This window comes from Mizuhopecten yessoensis, unplaced genomic scaffold (assembly GCF_002113885.1).
Source record: "Mizuhopecten yessoensis strain PY_sf001 unplaced genomic scaffold, ASM211388v2 scaffold357, whole genome shotgun sequence".
NCBI lineage: Eukaryota > Metazoa > Mollusca > Bivalvia > Pectinida > Pectinidae > Mizuhopecten > Mizuhopecten yessoensis.
This window is the reverse complement of record NW_018403506.1, coordinates 53,473-75,794: the sequence shown is the minus strand read 5'-3', so window position 1 is coordinate 75,794 and position 22,322 is coordinate 53,473. Positions and strand designations below refer to the sequence as shown.

The following is a 22,322-nucleotide window of genomic DNA, read 5'->3' as shown; positions in this document are numbered from 1 at the left end:
TGTTCTGTATATTTCCAATATTGCCCAAAGATCTTTTTAATGACAAATAAATTATCTTTAAAGGTTTTTAAGGGGAAACAACCTTAATCTAAGGTTAATAAAATATACAACGAAAGAACGAGAGATGTTCAGAAACCACTCCAGCACGTTGGCTAAAATACAAGTATGCTACAATCTTGTACCTTTATCCACCACAGGTAATGGCGCATCGGTCCTTCTCATCCCATTCGTGATAATACATGACGACAGAACAATGAGATGCTCAGCAATCACACCAGCACGTTGATAAAATACAAGTATGCTACAATCTTTTACCTTTATACACTGCAGGCATTGGTGCATCGGCCCTCCTCGTCCTGTTCGTTATAAACACTTACTACAATCTGATCATAGCCTGGACAATTTTTTACTTGGGAAGCGCCTTCCTTGTACCGTTACCATGGACATCCTGTGATAACAGTTGGAACACGGCGGACTGTATCAACAACAGAACAATGGAATTGGTGTCCCCGTTTCATAATGGTTCTTCTTTGACCGCGTACCATTCTACAAACCAATCAAATGCTGATGAACTGTCCGAATATGTAATCGAAAGAAATTTGACATTGTCTAAAAAGATGGTCACTTCTGAAGAGGAGTTCTGGCGGTAAGACATTGAAATTGTATAGATGTTTAACCCCGAAATATTGTTCAATCAACAAATAAGGGTATCTAACAAATTCTGGTGTGGTTTCTTCTCATCATAAAAGCTCCCAAAATATTACAGTGAATACAACCTCTGATACAGTACCGTGAATAGGATATAATTTATAACACAAAAAATGCCGCCTTCAAATGGTTTTGGTTGTTGCCGTTTTCCGACTCCCGGAGTTCTATTGACAATGTCGCACTGTACTTTCCAAAAAAATATCAGCATCTGTACCGTCAGACATGAGTCAGAAGTCATGGTTGTCCTCTTAGTCATTTGTTGATAACAATGAATTTATAATGAAATCTTACAGTTTAAAACCATTCAACACTTTTGGCCTTTTTTCATGAATATTGGAGACATTAGCGTAAATCAGTATATATAGGATTTACGTGGTAGTTAATAAACACAAAACGCAACATCAACCTCAATATAACAATATCTAACATATTCCCATTAATTTAGCACTGTCTATACGATATGTTGATGGTAATCTGGATAACATCTGGGGTAATTGTGTATCATGGCTCGGTTTATCAAAGCATGATTACCTTTCAGATAACAAAACCGTAATTTGAACTCAATATCGATGTGAATGTACGACAGATTTACACAGAGATCCTCGAAAAAGTACTAAAACCTCAGAACAAAACTCGGGAAGTACAGATGTCGTCTGATTCGTCGACGAAAACCCGCAATAACAATCGGGGTCAAATTCATGTAATGTCAAGTCCTCAAAGTTAGAAATGGGGTAGTTAACGAAACTACTAGAAAAACTAATGATCATGATGGCAGCAGTTAAAGTTGCCATCTTCTTCATCAACCTGCATCTCTCCAAATTGTCTGTTAGCATTTGACATCTTTCACAGAAACCTTGCTCAATCGTGAAATTTAAACAGGCACAATAAGCAGCTGGTGTGTGTTCAAAAAGGTTAAAATTTGAAACGAAAGTTTCCTGTTTAGGGTTGCAAACTTGCCATTTTACAACCAGAAGAGAAACGAAAAGGATTTGTAATTGTTTTTGATATTTCTAAAAAAAAAAAACTATCTGTGTTAAAGATCGTTTGCTCACTTCAGTGTGGTTTTTGGATATAACTGCAGCACAGTTTGTAGTTAAAGCTTGGCCACTTTCGTTGACACTGTAGCTCTAGTGGTTAAAGCAATATCATAGCGATCTAAAGTGAAGGGTTCTAATCCCGGTTTGGCACCGCTTAATGCTTTCACTCAGATTACTTATTTTGATTTAAATTTTGTTTATTTCATATCTAGAATTTCTAATAAAAGTCCAACAAGATAGGATTTTCTTCCATATGTTTTTTTCTTATATAATTTTTGACAGTGGTATGGGGATCACTAACGACTTGATAATAAAATCAGGTCTTGCACATAGAACCTAATACAGGTGGTCAGGTGACGCAGTGGATTGCGCACCCGACCCCGTTGGTTTTCTCCGGATACTCCGATTTCCTCCCACACTAAGACCCTCTTCGCGCTCAAATTCGGGCCAAAAAGATTTATTTATATGATTTGTAATAGTTTGTTTCATAATTATTGACAATATATTAAAATCTATATTAAATGACAGATACAATATTTAAAAAACGGGGATCTTTCTCAAGCTTTTCTCCCCCAAAACAATTAGAACCGTATTTATTTGTATAAATGTTGAAACTTTATTTACAGATTATACAAAATATGTTGATGTTATTTGGGTTTTACAGGTATCGACTTCTAGAGATATCATCTGGTATCGAGGATATAGGTGGGATGCCTTGGCATCTAGCGGTGTGTTTCCTGGGAGCCTGGTTATTAACGTTTTTCAGTTTGATCCGAGGTGTCCGATCTTCAGGCAAGGTATCTACTTTCACGAGTGTGACAACTGTGTAGACGTCTAGTAGTTTACATTTACTGTGTGTGTTTGATTTCTTTTGGCATGGTATTTTATTGAGGTAGCACTCTTAAGTCGGCATCAGATCCGCGCTTTCGCGAGGAGGCAATTACCCCAACATACCCGGCCTCCAGCAGACATCCACACATACATTACACACATGGATGCACATCTTGAAATTACCTTAGCTGTTGACAGGACATTAAAACTAATCAAATTCAACCCTTCAACAATACACTACAGTAACTGCAGATTGCTCTAAACTACCCTCCTGGACAATGGTTTCAATCCTAAATTAAGGAAAGTTGCCAGTATCTTCTTTCGTAAAGGCAGTGGGCAAATGACTAGCCAAGTCCATTAGTACTTTACTTGAGAAAATGTGAATATTCCAGACAAAAGCATAAGTATTTTCCACTTAGTTATCATCTTTTCAACTTTCAATTTTAAAAGGAGCCGTGTAATGGAGGAAAACATTTTGGACGTTACTGAAGCGTGATTTGGCCAGGGTATTAATATTGACCATCTTTGGTTTTATGGTTAGAACGTCAGTAAAGTGTATAATGATAGTTATACCAGGGATCTAATCGTGCTCTTCAATTTCATCTTTGGAACATGTTGGTGGTTTGGTTTTATAGGGTTTACGTACTATTAACATCTAAGGTCCTTTAAGGGCGTGCCTTTATGTATGTTAAGTATGTGTGCCGGAGACAAGGTATGTTGGTGTATTTGCCTCCTTGTGATAACGCAGATCTGATGCCGACCCTATAGTGCTATCTCACTGAAATACCGACATATTCACATTATACTGACAATGGGTAAACCAGTTTTTGCCATTCCCCTTTAATGCTGACCGTTAAGCAGGGAAATTACAACTACCATCTCTTGTGACTTTGGTTTGTCTCGGCCTCGGGACAGAATCCACTGCCATCCTCACCTGGGCAAACGTTCAACACCATGGCTAAAAGCGAGGTGTTACCAAGGAAGGCGCTTTGATATAAAAGGTAGTTAGAAAAAGAAAGAAATATAAAGATTACAAATATTTCAACGGTTGCAGCAGATTATTTTGGTCACTTTTGTGGCCCAAAATAGAGGGCAAGAAAGCAAAGCAAATCCCAAATTCTGCAGGGTGGTGACGCATTAGTCGCCTGTTACGCTACAATGCAGTTGGTAACAGCAGGTGTATTCTTTTCTCGATCCTCGACCTGAAAGAATGACATACAACTACAGCTTTTATAGTTGTACGTGGGTCCTGAATGTATTCCAGAAACGCCTCGTTAAGACTTATTTTCTAAAATATACAAAATAAATAGTAAAGGGCCTAGTATGGATCCCTGTGAAACACCTTTTTTTTAATAAATGTTATAGAACTCTATGGTCGACGAGGACATATGCATATTAAGAAGTATGATGCCTATCAAATAAATTTTCATTATATCCGTTGTTGTATTAGTTTCATTTAACCTGCTTTGGCAAGAGTGACTTACTCATAAAACCAGGGCATGCAGGGTGGTTAAGTTTATATTAAGGATCTCCGTCCCATTGCACTGTGGGTTTTTTTGCGTAGCAACATCCCCTTTATGTCGTAATGGCTATAACTGTAGCACAGTTAGGTCAGGACACTCCCATTGACAAGGTAGCTCAGTCGGTTAGAGCGATAGTATAACAATTGGATTCGAGGTCGATATTTAATTCGATTCTTGGTCTAGCACCGCTGAAGATTTATGCTCAGAACAATGTTGTTGATTTTGTTTTATTCATTTCATCTTTATTAATTTTCATAAAAGCCTACAAGGTATGTTATATTATTTTTTATTCAGAAATGATTCATCAAAGCCATGGCCATGCTGGAAGAAATAGTTCTGTTGATTTAGATTTTTTAATATCTTGTTTCGATGTTCGGGTTTTTAGTATTTGACTAAAACCAAGTGAAAGAAATGAACGTATGTATTTGCAGTACTGTTCTTAATAGTATCATCAGCATCTCTCCCTCATTCATGCCGACGAGGTAGAAGCTTAAATATGCATTCATGACACATTCAAACTTGCTTAAAAGTGAAGACCAACATTTTTGTTTCGCTTGTGATACCATATTCACTGTTGAACATTTCATGGTCACGTGTAACGATCTGAAACGGATTTTTTGGATTTTAAAAATACGAGAAATCGGCCTCTAAGATAGAACATAGCGTTTACAACACTTGTATACTGTTTGTGTACTGTGTGTTTGATATAGAAATAATTCCCGATGGGGGACTATGGATTACCTTGCGATACTCTGCCTTGTTGTCGATAAAGCTTTTTTTTTAAATTACCAAATTCAAATTACACTTTAATTTTTTGTGAAATTGAAACTAACTAAAATTTCACACATGTTGATTTGGTTTGAATCATACCATTCTATAAAGCAAAATACATTCACGTCAATTAACTGTAACAGGTGTTCTTTAAAAATCGATACTAGTTCAATTATTGTTTTTTATGTTAAAATGTAAGCGGTTTAATGCAAGACACTGATCAATCCATCTTTACGTGGCTTTCGTTTAATGTATAAACTAAAACTGAAATTTGACAGCAATGCGACGTTTAGCCAGGACTAAAATAATTTTACTATATGCCTGTTTTGCACATTATACTGAAGCGTCGTCAATGAAAATACCCAATATTTTATGGTTTCGGTTTTATTTGGTTAAGAGTCCTATTAACAGCTGAGACTATTTAAGGACGTGAACCCATATGTTTGAGGTATGTGTACATGTTTGCTGGATGCAATATGTTGGTGTATTTTCCTATATCTATAGAGCGACCGTAATCTTGGTCTTGGTGACGCTTACTGTCATTGATACAGCAACTTGTATGCAAAGTGTTTTACATTATTCTACCTTCAGGAATTTGATTTTCACTTATGATCTCCGCGGTGCGGTTCGGTTTGGTTTTATTTGGTTTCTCGTCCTATCAACAACTAAGGTTATTTAAGGACGTACCTTCATGTGTGTAATGTATGCGTGCATGTGTGCTGGAGGCAGGATTTGTTGGTGTATTTGCCTCCTTGTGATACCGCGAATCTGATGCCGAATTTAGGCGTGCTACCATGCTGAAGGTACCAAGCAAAGTATTCTAACCAGTCACATCACACTGACAATGGGTAAACCAATTGTTGGAATAACCCTAAATGCTAAACGTTAATTAGGGAATCACTACTACCATTTTAAATGACTTTGGTATTCCCCGGCCTCGGAACAGAACCAATTGCCTACCCAAAATGGGTGGACGCTCAACACAAAGGCCAAAAGTGAGTTATTTCCAAGGAAATCGTAGGAGGCAAAGAAGTTTTCAGGTCGTAGAGAGAAAATTCAGTTCCCAAATGTTTCAATGAGTGCAACAGATCAGTTGTGGTTTCTTCAACACACAGAAGAAAGTCCCCGACTCTGCGGGTGGACCACATTAGTCGCCTTTTACATGTTAGATGTAGCAGGCCATGTTTTTACCCGGATCATCACACAAGTGAGGAAGGCAATTGGTTCTGGCCCCATTCCGAGGCATACCAAAGTCCTTTAAAAATGGTATTTGTTATTCCCTTGGTAAAAGTCCAGCATTAGAGGTAATTGGAACACTGGTTTACCCGTTGTCAGTATGATGTGACCGGGTGGAAAATTGTGTGTGCTGAAGGTCTTTGGCATGCATTACACAGAGAAAGGCACATCCCTACGTAATTGACAATAGCTGTTAATAGGGCGCTAAACCTTATAAAACCAAATTTGTCAAAGAAATTAAATTTTATTCTAAATATTATTATTATTATTCCCTAGGTGGTGTACGTCACTGCCCTGCTACCTTACGTCATTCTCACAGCGATTCTCATCAGGGCTGCACTCCTCCCGGGGGCCGGGGACGGCATCCTCTATTTCATCACACCTAACCTACACAAGCTTGTGGAACCACAGGTAAACGCGTAACAAACAGTCAGGTATCATCGATTGTAAAATATATTTGTTGACAATATTTTGCGTTAATCATTGTTTATTCACGAAGTATTTATTGTTTTATATATCATTGTATAATTCCTATCAACAACATGTTTAACAAGCTGTAAAATTTAGTTATATTGCTGTTATATCGCTGTGACATGGTTCACTCACACCTGAGTTAATGTAACTTAACAATTGGCATATTTTTAGATCTAAAAGTAACATTCAAATTATAGCCCTACTACTTCTAGCCAATTTGCAACAAAGAGAGCTATGCAGGAAGAAATTGTATTTATATAACGTAAAACCTCGTATAGGTTTACAATTTGGTCCCCGATAATCTATCATAAATTTCATTGCACTTTTTTTCTAAAATGAGATTTCTGGTTATATGGTGAAATGGAATGTATTCAACAACTTACATTGTTAGTGTAAAACCATTCATACATTTAATTATTTACTTTAAAACTACTTTCAGTTCTAGAAATTCAGTGGGTTTTCCCCCGATCTATCAGACGTTTGTTAAAGGGAAGCAACTCATATTAGTACTTTTAATTGCAATGATGTTCTCGAAATTGATCAATTTGAAATGACCGAATCACAGCAGGCGAAGTGGCAACGTTTCACTGCTAATAAGCATATGTTACCTAGAGTTGATTTTTAGCTCAACTGGCCCGAAGGGCCAAGTGAGCTTATGGCATGGTGCGGCGTCCGTCGTCCGGTCGTCCGTCCGTCCGGCGTCAACTTTTTACTCAGTAACCAAAAGGCCTAGGGGGTGATGATATTTGGCCAGAAACATGCTTGGATGAAGGGCTACCAAGTTTGTTCAAATAAATTACCTTCATCCATTTTCAAGGTCACAGGGGTCAAATATGTAAAAATCTTTAATCAAATTCTTCTGAATAACCAAGAGGCATAGGATGATTATATTTGGCCAGTTACATGCTGGGATGAAGGGCTACCAATTTTGTTCAATTAAATGACCTTGACTTATATTCAAGGTCACAGAGGGCAAATATGTTTAAAACATTTAAACAACTTCTTCTGAATAACCAATAGGCCTAGGGTGAAGATATTTGGCTAGGGGCATGCTGGGATGAAGGGCTACCAAGTTTGTTCAAATGAATGACCTTCATCTTTTTTAAGGTCACAAGGGTCAAATATGTTTTTAACCTTTAAACAACTTCTTCTGAATAACCAAGAGAACTAGTATAATGCCAGTAACATGAGTGGATGAAGGACTACCAAGTTTGTTCAAATAAATGACCTTGCCTTATATTCAAGGTCACAGGGGTCAAATATGTTTAAAACATTTGAACAACTTCTTCTGAATAACCGAGAGACCTAGGGTGATGATATTCGCCCAGTAACATGCTGGGATGAAGGGCTACCAAGTTTGTTCAAATAAATGACCTTGACTTATATTCAAGGTCACTTGGGTCAAATATGTTAAAAATATTAAAACAACTTCTGAATAACCAAGAGGCCTAGGTTGATGTCATTTGGCCAGTAACATGCTGTGATGAAGGGCTACCAAATTCGTTCAAATAAATGACCTTCATCTTTTTTCAAGTTCACAGGGGTCAAATATGTTTTTAACCTTTAAACAACTTCTTCTGAATAACCAAGAGACCTAGTATAATGCCAGTAACATGCTTGGATGAAGGACTACCAAGTTTGTTCAAATGAATGACCTTGACATATATATTCAAGGTCACAGGGCTCAAATATGTTTAAAACCATTGAATTACTTCTTCTTAATAAGCAAAAGGCCAAGAGTGATGATATTTGGCCATTACCATGCTGGGATGAAGGACTATCAAGTGAATGACCTTCACCCATATTCAAGGTCACAGTGGTCAATATATGTTTAAATCTTTAAATGATTTGTTCTGTATAACCAAAAGGTCCAGGGTAATGATATTTTGCCAAAAGCATGCTAGGTTGGAAGACTATCAACCCTGTTCAACCTAATGTCCGTATTCGACATTCAAGGTCACAGGTGTCAAATGTTTAAATCTTTTAGTAGGTTCTTATGAATGAATCAAACATGCTAATTCTGCCTGTAGCTGTATTTTAGTACGCTTTTAAGATTACAAGTGTGAGATTAATACCAGGTGAGCGATGCAGGCCCATTGGGCCTCTTGTTGCAAAGTGTCGAGGTTAATGATAAATCAAACACGACTTAATATCAAAATAAAAAAGAAAATCAATACTTCATCTGAAACAGTAATGAACAATAATGAAATAACCACCAAAAATAATATTTATGAATAAACAAAGAAAGGTTAAAAACTATGCATTAAGAATTATAGAAAACATGACAGAATAACTTACTAAATGTACAATACAACACTTTTATAAAACCAGCAATCTCGTATCAATGCATTAAGTAGAAAGATTCGATATATCAGGACACAGTTTACATTGTAGTCTATCCATAAGATTTCAACGACCAGCGTTGTTACGACTCACTCAGACATCGCTTATTAGACATGCTTATTTTCAGGCCAATAAGCAGGGTTTAATGCTTATGATATATTCATGGTCAGGAACGTTAATGAAAATGGTTAACACTGTAATGAGAAATATGAATATTAAAGGGGAAACAACATTTAATGAATAATTTGATATTATTGTCTAAACTTTACTATATATATAAAACATGGTTCTTATGTCTTCAGTTCTTTGATGCCAACATGCATATAGTAAGTACCGTATAACCGGTTATCTATGCGGGCTTAACTTTTCGCAATTTTGACCTAAAATTTGAAAAGTTTACACGAATCATAATTTCACAATCTAGACATGTCAAGGAATTTAATTTTCAGAAACAGGACATGCGGCATATAAAATGTCAAATAGTCAAATGAATACGCACTATTACAGCATATTGAGTAAAGTGTCAAATAATCAAATGAGCAACGACAGGTTAATGCATTTTGTTGAACAAATCACTTTTGACGTATATGAATCACATACACGCTATTGCAGGGGACGTTATGATTATGAAGTTTATTTTCGTCGCTCATTTTTACGCTTATTCGGAAGATCATGTTTTCGCAATCACGTAATTGAACCGCGAAATGGCGAAATATCAACCCTGCGGATATATCCTACCGTACGGTATTTGTTTAGATGATAAGCATGCCTCATTCTCATAGATAACGAGAGTTTTTTTCATTACTTTAAAGGTGTGGTTGGAAGCTTCCCTACAGGTGTTTTACTCCCTGGGGCCGGGATGGGGGCCTCTGATCACCCTATCCAGCTACAACCATTTTCATAACAACTGCTTCAGGTATATCATTGCACCAACGAGATGTCTGTCACGTGGTCTGGTGGGTTGTGTCATAACCTGAACAAATTACCATAACAAAAATTAGAAGGACTAATGAGGATTATTTGCAGAACATTTCAATAATAATACAAGTGTGATTTGGACAACTTTAAATTAGTCATCTATAAACATTATTTGTCACCCTTCTAATTTTTAACACCCTTTCTGATTGGATATCTTACCGGGGTCTATATTTCTATAGACCCCGCACTGTCGGGGCTTATAAAAGCACGTGCGAGGGGAGATAACTCAAACTAGAATCTCTCTTCATAGCAACAAAGATGGCGTCCGACACACACAACCGTTCGATGTGTGCCAATCATTCACAGGATAAAATAGCCCACTTATTTCATAGCAAATTTAACGAAACAGGCAATGAGGGGGCCGCTAGGGTGTTAACTACAAAGATGGTTTTGTATTGTCCGAAATGTTTCGGAAAAGATGTCCGGTAGGGGCTATTTTGGTAGCAGTCAAGTAAGGTGACCCAAATCGGATCACCAAACCATCATCACCAGGACCCCAATCGGATCAAGACTTGCATTTTGCAGTATCCTACACTTCAAATGAATATTTTTTTGTCAGCATATTAGCATTTAATGATTTAGAATGTATATGACAAAAAGTTTTTCTATAGTGTGAATTTATTCCTATAGTCCAAAACAGAATGCATAGTGGTCGCAGGTCGCGCCATTTTTTAAAAACGTTATCAAAACACTAACATTTGAGTTTGAATTACGTTTTATGGTGCTCTTCGAACTTAAAAACTAATCATCTGTAGACAAAAAAAATGGTACAAGGATATCTATTCTAAGGATACATCATTGTTATAACTGTTTTGTTGACACATTTATTGATTTATAAGTATTTTTGCATAAGGTGATCCGATTTAGGTATTGTCACCTTACAACTCAAACTCACACAGTGACTTATAACTTTACTCAAAAAAGTAATAAACTATCTAAAAGATTGTCAGGGTGACAAATTCGTTATCTCTGGGTTAGGAGGGGTCTACGGGCTCATAGACCCCTTTGTTTTTTATAGACCCTTCGGCTCGGGGTCTATAAAAACCAGACGGGGTCTATGAGCCCGTAGACCCCTCCTAACCCAGAGATAACTAATAATATACTAAAGACAATAAAGTTACTCGGATTGCAAAGTCGCTTTCCAATACCAAGGACGACCGTGGCTTGATTCCTCAATCGTGGACGTGAACATGTATCAGTCTCTTTTAGTGTCTTGACACTTTGACAAAATTTGGTATTTTCATATTATTTATATATAGATCCCTTTTTATTGTAATTATTTAATTATTTTTTTCCGAATTTCAAAATATTTCAAAGTTTATAAAAATTCACTGTTTTCTACCTACATAAGTCCCTACATGTACCTGTACACATACTAATAATTCAATAAGGACCATACCATGTATATCTGAAACGGGTTATAAACCCATGATCACTCAGGTGGGAAAAATAATATGTCGGTCCGGTAACGCGGACTCTTTTCAATTATTGGCTTAAGTGAGAATCAACCCTATTTCTCCCACATCGTGGGTTTTCTCCATGTATTCCAGCTGTGTGCTTCCACCTGGGCCAATACACGTGATAAAGATACGATTTAAATCATAATTGTTTTTTAAAAATTAGATATTATTTTTTATTTTTTTAGAAACGGTAAAATAAACCATAGAAACATGTCATGTCATTTTTACTGTGTAAGTTGAAATGTCCCCTATCGTAGTAGTATGATAGTTGTTTGTTATTCTATGGTTACCGTTATTTTGTATGTGAATGTGTCGTTTGTAGAGATTCCATCCTGATGGTGTTTATCAGCGAGGGGACCAGTATCTATGGAGGGTTTGTTGTGTTTGCTGTCCTAGGATACATGGCCCATGAAACAGGAATGCACATATCCGATGTCGTTACATCAGGTATAAAACAAATAGGAATCACTCTCCAACATACACATTTGTTAGATAAAGAGTCTCTCATTTGCGTCTTTTGGTAATTGATATTTCACATTACACGACGGTGTAGAATTTTGGTAAGAACTTAATTGCTTGGTTCTGACCGCAAATTCAACACCCGATTTTAAAAAAAGTCCATATACCACCTAACTACATAATGTTCGATTTTTTTCTCCCATCTCGGAATCGAAATACAACACTCAATCCAGCATTTCTAGTTAATGTACTCATCAACTAAAATATATGAAGAAATAGAAAGGCAAAACACGGTTTGCGATAGGTATATCAGGAAGTTTGAAAAAAGAGCATTAGAGACCTTCCGAACAAGCAGCTTGTGGAATAGCTCTAATGTTTAGAAGTTGGTGTCAATTGCCGACAGCATGATCGTCACTTGTCATTCAAATGATGTTTTGATGATGTTTACTAGTGACGTCATAATGTAACGACGTGATCTAATTTTGATTATATTAAAGGTCAGTGAGAGATATGGCCACACCCATTGAACCCTAGCAATGTATTTTTCTTTATCCATTAGGTAGGTCTTATTATGAGTATGAATAGAAACATAAGATTATTTGCTAAATGCATATGATAGTATATTAAGCTCACATGGCGATAAGACTTTAGCATGCATGTTCACTCAGGACCCGGCCTCGTGTTCATGACTTACCCAGAGGCCCTCTCACATCTTCCACTCCCCAATGTGTGGACAGTTCTATTCTTCCTAATGATGCTCACCGTTGGAATGGACAGTCAGGTAACGAAAACCTCAGTACATATAAATAAATTTTGGGGCAACAAATGGCATAGAATGAAACCTGAACTTATTAAACAATCCATTACAGATATTTTGATTAAACCCTTACCTCATGTATAGCTAATCTTTGCTATTAAACCCTTACCTCATGTATAGCTAATCTTTGCCATTAAACCCTTACCTCATGTATAACTAATCTTTGCCATTAAACCCTTACCTCATGTATAGTTAATCTTTGCCATTAACCCCTTACCTCATGTATAGCTAATCTTTGCCATTAAACCCTATCCCATTTATAGCTATCCTGAGAGAACCATTAAATCCTATATCATGTTTAGCTGGCCTGTCACTTTAATTATGTAGATATTCACAGGCATAAATCTTTTCACCTGTAAAGCATGTGGCATTAAACCTGTATGCTATATTGCTAACCTGTTTCATGAAACATTATCTTCTATACAGCTATCTTGTGTTGAGACCGTAATATCAGCCGTGATGGACCAGTTCCCCACTCTTCGACGGAGACGAGTCCTCGTACAGGGTGTTGGCTGTATATTGTGGTACTTTTTAGGACTGATTCTATGTACACAGGTAAGATGTCAAGTTTTACTTTTAACATTGACTTCGTGTCATTGGTTTGTACTCATAACTTGTTAGGTAATACCTGATTGTACAAATTAATGTTGTTTCGTATTCAGCATTTTTTTTTACACTTTGTAATTGAACACCTAACTAAGATACTCATAAGCGTTATTAAACTATAATAAACACCCTACTGTATGTCCTTAGATGCGACTAATGTGGGACTTCTGCAGAATCGCGGGGATTTCATCGGTGTCTTCTATTTAAAGGACGTAGAAGAGTCCAAAGTTGATCTGCTTCCCCGATTCCAACACTTGTGATCTCTTTTTACTCTATTGCCCACCCTTTCTTTTGTGTCTCCCTTGATACCCGTCTTTACTTTACCTAAGATGTAGCAAAAGTAATAAATAAATGTGTGTTGTTTGTTTATTCCAGGGAGGAATATATGTGTTTGTTGTGTTGGACTGGTACATTGCCTTTGGTGTTCCCATGCTTGCTTTCATTGAGTGCGTCATCATTGGTTGGATATACGGTAAGACAAAACAGATTGTATTTTTAGATTAATGGATGGTTGGGCGTCGCAGTGGATAGCGCCTTCGTCTTTTACAAAACGGCCGGGGTTCGATTCATCGATCGGGCGTGAAAAGGTTTAGGGTTACTTGCAAAACCACGTTGTTTTCTCCGTTTATTTCTGTTTTATTCCATATTAAGACCCATTGCATGCTGCCATCCGTGCCAACGAAACTGTTTGATTGATAACTGTCGTAATATAAACGAAATTCGTATATATCCTGTATATAATTCACATGTATTGAACGATGTTATTATCTACCGCTGTGTATTAATGTTGATCAGTCCAATACATCTGTTGTTGTTTTTAGGAGCTGAACGATTCTCTCGTGATGCAGAGTTAATGCTAGGAAGGGGAATTCCAGTCCTAATGAGGATAGCGTTGACTTTCATCGCCCCGAGCATACTTCTGGTCAGTGAATCTACGAATATATATAATTATCGTAAAATTCTGTGTTATTCCGATTAGCATTAGGTAATATCATGCGACGTAGAAACACTTGTTCTCTTGTTCCAATGGAGGCAAAACACAATGATTTCTAATGTTGCCTTTCATATATGCAGTGTCCTTCCATTAAGTTGATACGTCAAGTCATGCTGGGCAAAAACTTACCGCTGATCAAGTAGCTCAGTTTGTTAGAGCGACCATACTCTGATCGGAGGTCTGATCAAGTAGCTCAGTTTGTTAGAGCGACCACAGTCTGATCTGAGGTCTGATTAAGTAGCTCAGTTTGTTTGAGCGACCATACTCTGATCGGAGGTCAAGATTTCGAATCCCGGCCTTGCCTCGTTGCATTTTATTACTCTCAGAGCACTGTTGTTGATATTGGTTCTTTGTTTATCTTTATTTTTCCGTGGGCATTGGTTTTTTATTTAAGAAATGTTTTATTGGACCTATTGTCATGCAGTTAAAACGTTTCCAATTTATATTTAGATTTTACGGGTATTCTTCGTAGCATATACGATATTAACAATTGCAGGTATGGTTGAAATATTATCTGTTTGATAAAGACTTAGTTTTCACAGAGGTACACTATTCAAATGTCAATACTGTGCATGAAGTTGCTCCTCAGGAATCTGTTTTTCGAAATATTACAACAAATGATAAAAGCAATGAAATATTTGATGATGGTTCATCAATCTATCCGGTGACCTTTATGTACAAATAAAGTGATTTGAAATTTAATGCAAAAAAACCCCGTATGTTTCTAGCTTTCACCCATTGTCTAAATTATACTGAATGTTATGTAACAAACGTTTTACGAACACCTGTTATATTCCTGTAGAAAAGAATATATTTGCGTTTACAGACTACATGATCGTTAAGAGGCGACTTATTGGGCAACTCTCTGCAGCTATAGTGAATTTCTTTCCTGATCATCACCTTTGGACAAAAAGGCAACCAAAAAAAATATGCTGCACCCATTGCAATACTTGAGATCTGTTTATTTGCTAACTACAATTTTGTTTCTTAACGTCTTACTATGCCATAACTCGCTCTTAAGTTTGCTTTTGGCCTTGGTGATGAGCAGTTATCTAAGCGAGAGTTTTGGTTCTGCCTCATGACCAAAACAAACCAAAGTCATTAAATTCGTACCCAATGTTTAATGTTCAGCGTTAAATTGTTGGTGATATGGACTAGTTAACCCATTATCAGCTTTATGTTACCGAGTTGGAGTGTCGTGTTATCATGTTCAGGTAATGACAGCGATACGGCACATTTGAGTGGTCCATTAACTATGAACACCATTTTCGTATGACGTTTGCTGCTGCGCATAGATAAACGTTTAACAAACTCCATGTACTTAACAAACATCTGTTTATTTGTTATAACGGTTACTAATTATGTACCTTTTGTTTTAGACAATCGCTGTTTCCACCGTAGCAACATACAAACCTCCCACGTATGGTAAATACAAGTTTCCGTACTACATAACTATATTTGGCTTCCTACTTGGGCTGTCGACACTTGTACCTGTCATCGTTGGAGCGGTCAAAGCGATACGGAGTTCTCAAGGAAAAACATTCCTCAAGGTATATTTCTCTGTTTATGTTGAAAACCTCGACTCATAACGCTACAACAATAAAGGTCAATCGTAACCAGGGCCCGTATACATGAAACCGCTCTCATGAACAAGAAAGGAATCTGTGTTCAAACCAGTACTCTTGTTATTCGCTTAAATCATGCAAAAATCATCTTATTTATTTTATCTTATTTACAAGAAATTAGAGTTGAGCACGAAATCCGTGCTTGAGCATGAGAACGGTTTCATTAATATGGGCCCGGGTTCCTACGTTTGGAGTATATATGAGACATTCTATATAAAGCTTTCTGAAAACACAATTGAAATTGCACATCTTCTCATGATGTATACAATTATTTACATCTATTTTTCAGAGGGTTGTAAATGCAAGCAAACCATCAGAAAACTGGAAACCAGCCTCACGTAAACATGCCCGAGATTATACATACGATGAGCTTAGTAACTATAAAAGCTTCTACAGCAGAATGAAGCTAAATATTTTTGGACCAGGAAACACGGAAAAGTGGATTTGACACTGGAACTTTAGAACGCATCATACCAAGTAACCTCGGAGTCCTGAAACTTATCAGTCAGGATTTATCAAAGCTAGTCATGAAAGAATAGCCAGTTATTCATGCATATGTACAGTTTTTCGAGTGATACGGGGTTCCTGATATAATCAACCTGACTAGGTAATATGAGATATTTTTGTTTCTAAAAAAGAAATATATGACAAACTATATTTATTCAGATATTGCATATTTCTCTTGTATCGGTCGATATCTTTTTCAGAATCTGACGAAAATATTACGGAATTAAAATACTCGACGATAGGCATATTTCATATATTTCATTTCATAATGGTGAATTCAAATATACTGCATTTTGTTTATGTCATCCGAAATATCATTTTTAAGTTTTTCTTCTGGTATGAGCTTCGATCTAATATTTCTATAAGATCTCGCTGTCGATGTTTACGATGATGATCTGTGCATGTGAGAGTATGTAGGGATGTCCTGTTCATGTATATTTAAAACATACATTATTGAGGAGAGAAAAAAATAAAGCACAAACTTATATATGTTCATTTTTTCACAGATTAAACATCCAACAAATGGCAGCATGTATACTACCTATCAATGATAATCTATGGAGTAGAAAGTAGTGGACCACGTGATAGGGTAATTTTGTGAATTGTTTTATGCTAGCGAAGAACTATACCGACAAGATTTGGAACATTTTTTTAACGGGGTGATCTTATTTACAAATATAATATTTTCGCAAAAGTTAATAGCAAACTAGTCCAGTCCTAACTTAGCACTTTATGTGATTACTAACTATACGACCTAAGTTCTGCAAAAATAAATCTCACGAATTTGATCATTTATATCAGGTATCGCAAGGGGGGGTAAACATTATTTTCTTGCCATTCGGTGAATGTAGTTGTTAAATCGGTGAGCTATAAAATAACCTTGTAATCCCGTATTTGTATATGATATATCTTTTCTTGGAATTGTAACCACACCCGCATAAGAGCGGTAAAATATCCATAGATACACGAAATATATCCCGCTTACAATCAGAGGGGGTGATATGTGAAGATACCAGATGACATTTGGAAAGATTTTACAGTGAGAGAGGTACAGAGAGAGAATAACGAAGTGTCAACAAAACCATAATTCACAACTAGAAATCGGTTAACTAGAGCAAAGGATAAACAAAGGAAATAGTAAAATGGAGACACTTAAAAGTACAAGGAGAATTAGACAATGTGTTCCGGAAGGGTAAGCGTTTTCTGCTTCACCGACAACACCCGCCATGTAAATCTAGGTCAAAGCATCGACCTTCATATCACGCAAAGAGAAAAAGACATATCTTATCGTTTATGGGGACTAATGTAGTGCCCCTGTATGTATTGTTTATAAACAACCTTTTCCAATTCACCCTAAAGAGACATTATTTGCATACTCTTCTTTAAACCTCCTCTTTTGTTAAATTCAACTGCTACAAACAAAACAAAAACCCACAAGGTTCTTAAAATATTTGTAAATCCTCTTTGCATTATTATTTTCTAAGTATGAAACGTATGATACCAAACTAATCCATGAAAATAACCATCATGTTTACACGTAGCTTCCTTGTCCAGCACACATACCTACATACCTACATTACACACATGGCGGTGCGTCCTTTAATGAACTTAGCTGTTGATAGGACGTTTAACCATTTAAAACCAAACATTCAAATAGAAAACGCAGCATATTGTATCTTTTCTGGCGATAGCTATATCTAATACTTATTTAAAAATATTATTTCTGTTAACTCTCTCTTTGAACTACAACATTTTAGACCAAACATCTGAATACAAGCACAATTTATATGTTGCCAAACAATAAATCAATTATGCGTCGGGTTATGTAACAATGACAGTTGTTTTAAGAACATCTTATCGTTTTATCTCTTGTTGTACAACTTATCTTGGTATGCTAAGGAAACTTGTCATAAACAGTAAACCAAGGATTTAATGTAAAGGTCGATCAACAAACTATGAAAAACATTGCATCTTCTAAACACATGATCAACCAGAAATCGATCACGATGATATTTGCTAGTCCACAAAGTCTAAAACCTTCTTTTATAGGAAAATGAAAAACACCCGATACTGAAGTGTAAACAAACCGATAAATTGAACTCAAAATCAATGAAACTGGGGCAAAATATGAACTAAGTGAAGATTTTAACGGAGTTCCTAAAGAAGCATAAGGAAAATAAGGACAAGATGTTCTGGAAGGTTAAGCATATTCTGTGTCTATGGTTATTGATGATACCTGCAGTAGGCATATATTTGACAGACCGAGATGACGTTAGAATTGGCTGTAAAACATCAACTTTTCTGATTGACATATCAGTTTATTTGATTGACAGCTGATGATTTGACATTTACAGATATCATTCACTAATCGTTTTGTCGATATTACGTGGCTTTTTAAGAAGTTATGTAATACATGTATTGTCTTAAATGATTTAATCCAGTAGTATTCACACTTGAGTGGTTCCTGTTCATATTTTACTATTGATTATTCATGTTTAGATGGATGTTGCACGCATAAAAGAACCTTTTTCATTGCTTTAATCCCATGATCATACACCATATGGATCAGTAAATATTGATGGTCCCAGATGTGATACCATCTTTCTTTTCCTGTAACCGTCTACATGTTATAATATTCCGTATAAGTGTTTTGTATCCTAATTCCTAAAAGACACACTGGAGCAATTAAGTTAAATATAGATCTGAAAGAGAATTCATTCTAGTGAATTATTTCTAAGAAGACATTTTTCTTTGTCCATTTATATAAATAAACATTTCTTTGTTCAACGGTTGTGCTTTTTTATTTGATAACGAGTATGAAAAAAAAAATGTCAAAATTTTAAACGACGGTCGAAAGGCCTGAATTTATTGTTTGCCCAACATTTTGGAATACAATGAAAAATTTGAAATTTGCAGTAAAAAACTCTGAACCAATTGTCCTTTAATGAACTTAGCACCTTCCATGGCTAAAGGTCAACCAATATTGTGAATTAAATGGTCCCCAGCCCCCAGGGGCCTGAGGGGCGGGGCCAAAAAGGGTAAAATTGACTAAAATTTCAAAAATCTTCTTCTCAAGATCCAGATATGGTAGAATCAAATACTCTTCATAGATGGAAGGGTCTTAAGATGTTTTACCAAAATTGGGAATTTCATGACCCTGGGGTCTCAATTTTTCCCCTGGGGAGGGGGTAAACTTAACTTTAGTTTGTATAGGGAAATCACATTTTGGACCAACATTTGTTTAATTTTCATTGGAAGTAATGCAATTTGGGTTAGCATTATCAGTATTGGAAAGCAGTTTGATGGCATGCACATAACAGCCCTGACTGGCTCCCAGGGGCTGATAGGTGGGGCCAAAAAGGGTCGAATTGGCTGAAAGTTCAAAAATCTTCCTCTCAAGATCCAGATAGGGTAGAATCAAATACTCTTCATATATGGAAGGGTTTTAAGGTACTCTACAAAAATTGTGAATTTTATGACCCTAGGGTCTCACGTGTACCCCTGGGGAAGGGGGTGGCAAAATGTATTATTGNTGAATTTTATGACCCTAGGGTCTCACGTGTACCCCTGGGGAAGGGGTGGCAAAATGTATTATTTTTTATATTTGCAAATGATACTTTGGATATCACATGTTCATAACTTGATTGGAATTATAACTCTGAGTGGACAGTTTGATATTGTGAGTCGGCCCTACCCGTAAGGACTGTAGGGTGGGGCGGGGCCCAAAGGAGTCAGTGTGCTAAAATTTCTTCATTTTACTTGTTTAAAATCAGAGGTGCTAGTTTCAAATACTTTTCAGTCTTAAATCTGTATGCTAGATATTGAAAAAGGTGGTTTTGACTTTGAATAATATTTCTGTTCCTGTTTTAAAAACAAAAATCAACTCTTTCCATAAATATATCAGAACTCAGGTGATCGCTAAGGCCCTTGGGCCTCTTGTTGTACATGTTATATGCATATCGATACAGAAATATTTTGAAATTTCATGTCCCTCAAAAAAGATTAATTCTGTTACAGCAACAGCGTCCCAAACCCCATCGACTGCCTCAATCCATCCCTGTACCAGATCCGCACTATCGCACGGAGGCAAATACACCAACATCATGCCTCTAACACAGACACGCATGCATAACACACATGAAAGACACGTCCTGAAAGGACCTTAGCTGTTAAACCAAATCAAACATTCATATATTCTAATTCATGGGGGCAACCAATACATTCATTTAGCTAGGGCTGCGCAGAACAATTGATATCAAAACATATAATGAAATTTAACAACCCTCAAAAAGTGATTGAATATGCTACAGCAACATCTAAAGCGAACGGTATCGTTTTCCTGAATGTAACTGTGTACTGTAATGCAGTTTGTTTTACGAGAACAGTTGCTAATAATACCAAAGCACGAAACGTAGTTTGCCAACCCTCAAAACAATACTGTATATGTTAGAGCAATATAAATGGGATAAATGAGGGAAACCGGAGTACCTGGAGAAAACCCACATGTGTTTGTGGAGGGATCTTCTAAAATAGATTTTGATATAGGAACACTTTAAAATGATTCTGCCGACTTCTTGAATACATTTCACAGTTCTATGTTGTTTCAAGAGGATTTTTTATTTGCCTTCATCAAGAGTGAGCAGAAATTTAAAAAAACAAAAAGTCTTTACAGTTATTTTAAGACCAAGCTTCAATGTCCAACACAAGTTATCCCCGACATTTTCCACCTTTTCCACCGGAGTTATATACACTGTAACTGTAAATACACACAAATCCCTCCAGGCATTCAGTCGATACAATTTTTAACATAACAAGTTTGTCGAAAAGTGGTAAAACATCCCACTGGTCACAACAATACGTGTTTCCTTTTGACTTACATAACATAACGGATAACATTAACCAGCGCAGGTTCGTAAACATAAAAAAAATGTAAAATATCACAGCACATTGACTAGAAAGCCCTGCAAGCTGCTGATACTCTCGTATTTCATGTTTTGCTTTCTTATTTAACTGTGCCATGCTTTTCAGCTTAAAACATGAGAAACGGGGAAAAAAATCACGGAAGTTCGTTAATAAACAAAAAAAAGGAGAGATGGTAAGTGTTGACTAAGATATCAAAACACAATTGTTTTTTCTTTTGATCATTATTATTATAATCATATAAGAGCTGTGGGGTTTTCACCACAATGGTCGAATTAAAACTGACTTCACCATCATTTAGAGATAGCTTTCTGTTGTATTTTGTATATACACAAAACTCGAGTGTTAAATGTTAAGTGAGATGGACATGTAGTAATATTTAAACTCCGAGGTTAGCCAATCAGAGGCCGTACTAGTCATCTTAGATATAGAACCATCTTATAACAAAAAATCGCAACACTTAATCATAATTAAAGCAACAATTAAGTATTTTATAAAACGATGTAGATAACGAATAAAATTGTCGTGATGGAATATCGCAGATATGCCTCTGTCAAGACAGTGCTCACTTAAGGACTTCCCACCCTTCGTAATACAAATTTTATTTTGTCGTATATTCGTGTCGTCATTTTCGTATTGGGTATCGGGCATTCTATTACCATAGTGTAAATTATAATAACACCGGGTAAACAATAGTACACGTGCGTGACGATGATATGTCAACACCCGATATCGAGACTTAACTTGGAAATGTGTAATCACACGTACTTCAGAAATAAAGCTCATGATACAAAGACATTAATTAACTCACGGGAAAACACTGACATACGATCAGATGACTTCAAGAAGGTCGTATATGAGGCGCATGGAATGCAGACTGATGTGTTTTGTTTACCGACCTCACCTGTACGTATCACGTGCTAACAGTAGTTCACAAGCTCTTTGTCGCTACGACTTTTGTTGTCGAGCGAGTTACGCTCTGTCAGATAAATCGGTTCACAAATGCAATTACAATAACTCTGTGAAAATAATG

The 22,322-nt window shown here is 36.5% G+C and overlaps 1 protein-coding gene across 1 annotated transcript in view; it reads left to right on the top strand.

Moving 5' to 3' along the window:
- Positions 1 to 19,107, top strand: part of LOC110446594 (sodium-dependent proline transporter-like) — a 29,647-nt gene extending 10,540 nt beyond the window's left edge. Inside the window, exons 3-13 of the mRNA XM_021491811.1 lie at positions 331 to 646; positions 2,410 to 2,542; positions 6,383 to 6,517; positions 9,736 to 9,839; positions 11,684 to 11,808; positions 12,489 to 12,601; positions 13,064 to 13,192; positions 13,619 to 13,715; positions 14,065 to 14,165; positions 15,617 to 15,787; positions 16,152 to 19,107. Of these exons, the coding sequence (XP_021347486.1) occupies positions 331 to 646; positions 2,410 to 2,542; positions 6,383 to 6,517; positions 9,736 to 9,839; positions 11,684 to 11,808; positions 12,489 to 12,601; positions 13,064 to 13,192; positions 13,619 to 13,715; positions 14,065 to 14,165; positions 15,617 to 15,787; positions 16,152 to 16,310 (1,583 nt within the window). The 3' untranslated portion in view covers positions 16,311 to 19,107. The remainder of the gene's footprint in view (positions 1 to 330; positions 647 to 2,409; positions 2,543 to 6,382; positions 6,518 to 9,735; positions 9,840 to 11,683; positions 11,809 to 12,488; positions 12,602 to 13,063; positions 13,193 to 13,618; positions 13,716 to 14,064; positions 14,166 to 15,616; positions 15,788 to 16,151) is intronic.
- The last annotated feature ends 3,215 nt before the right edge of the window (positions 19,108 to 22,322 follow it).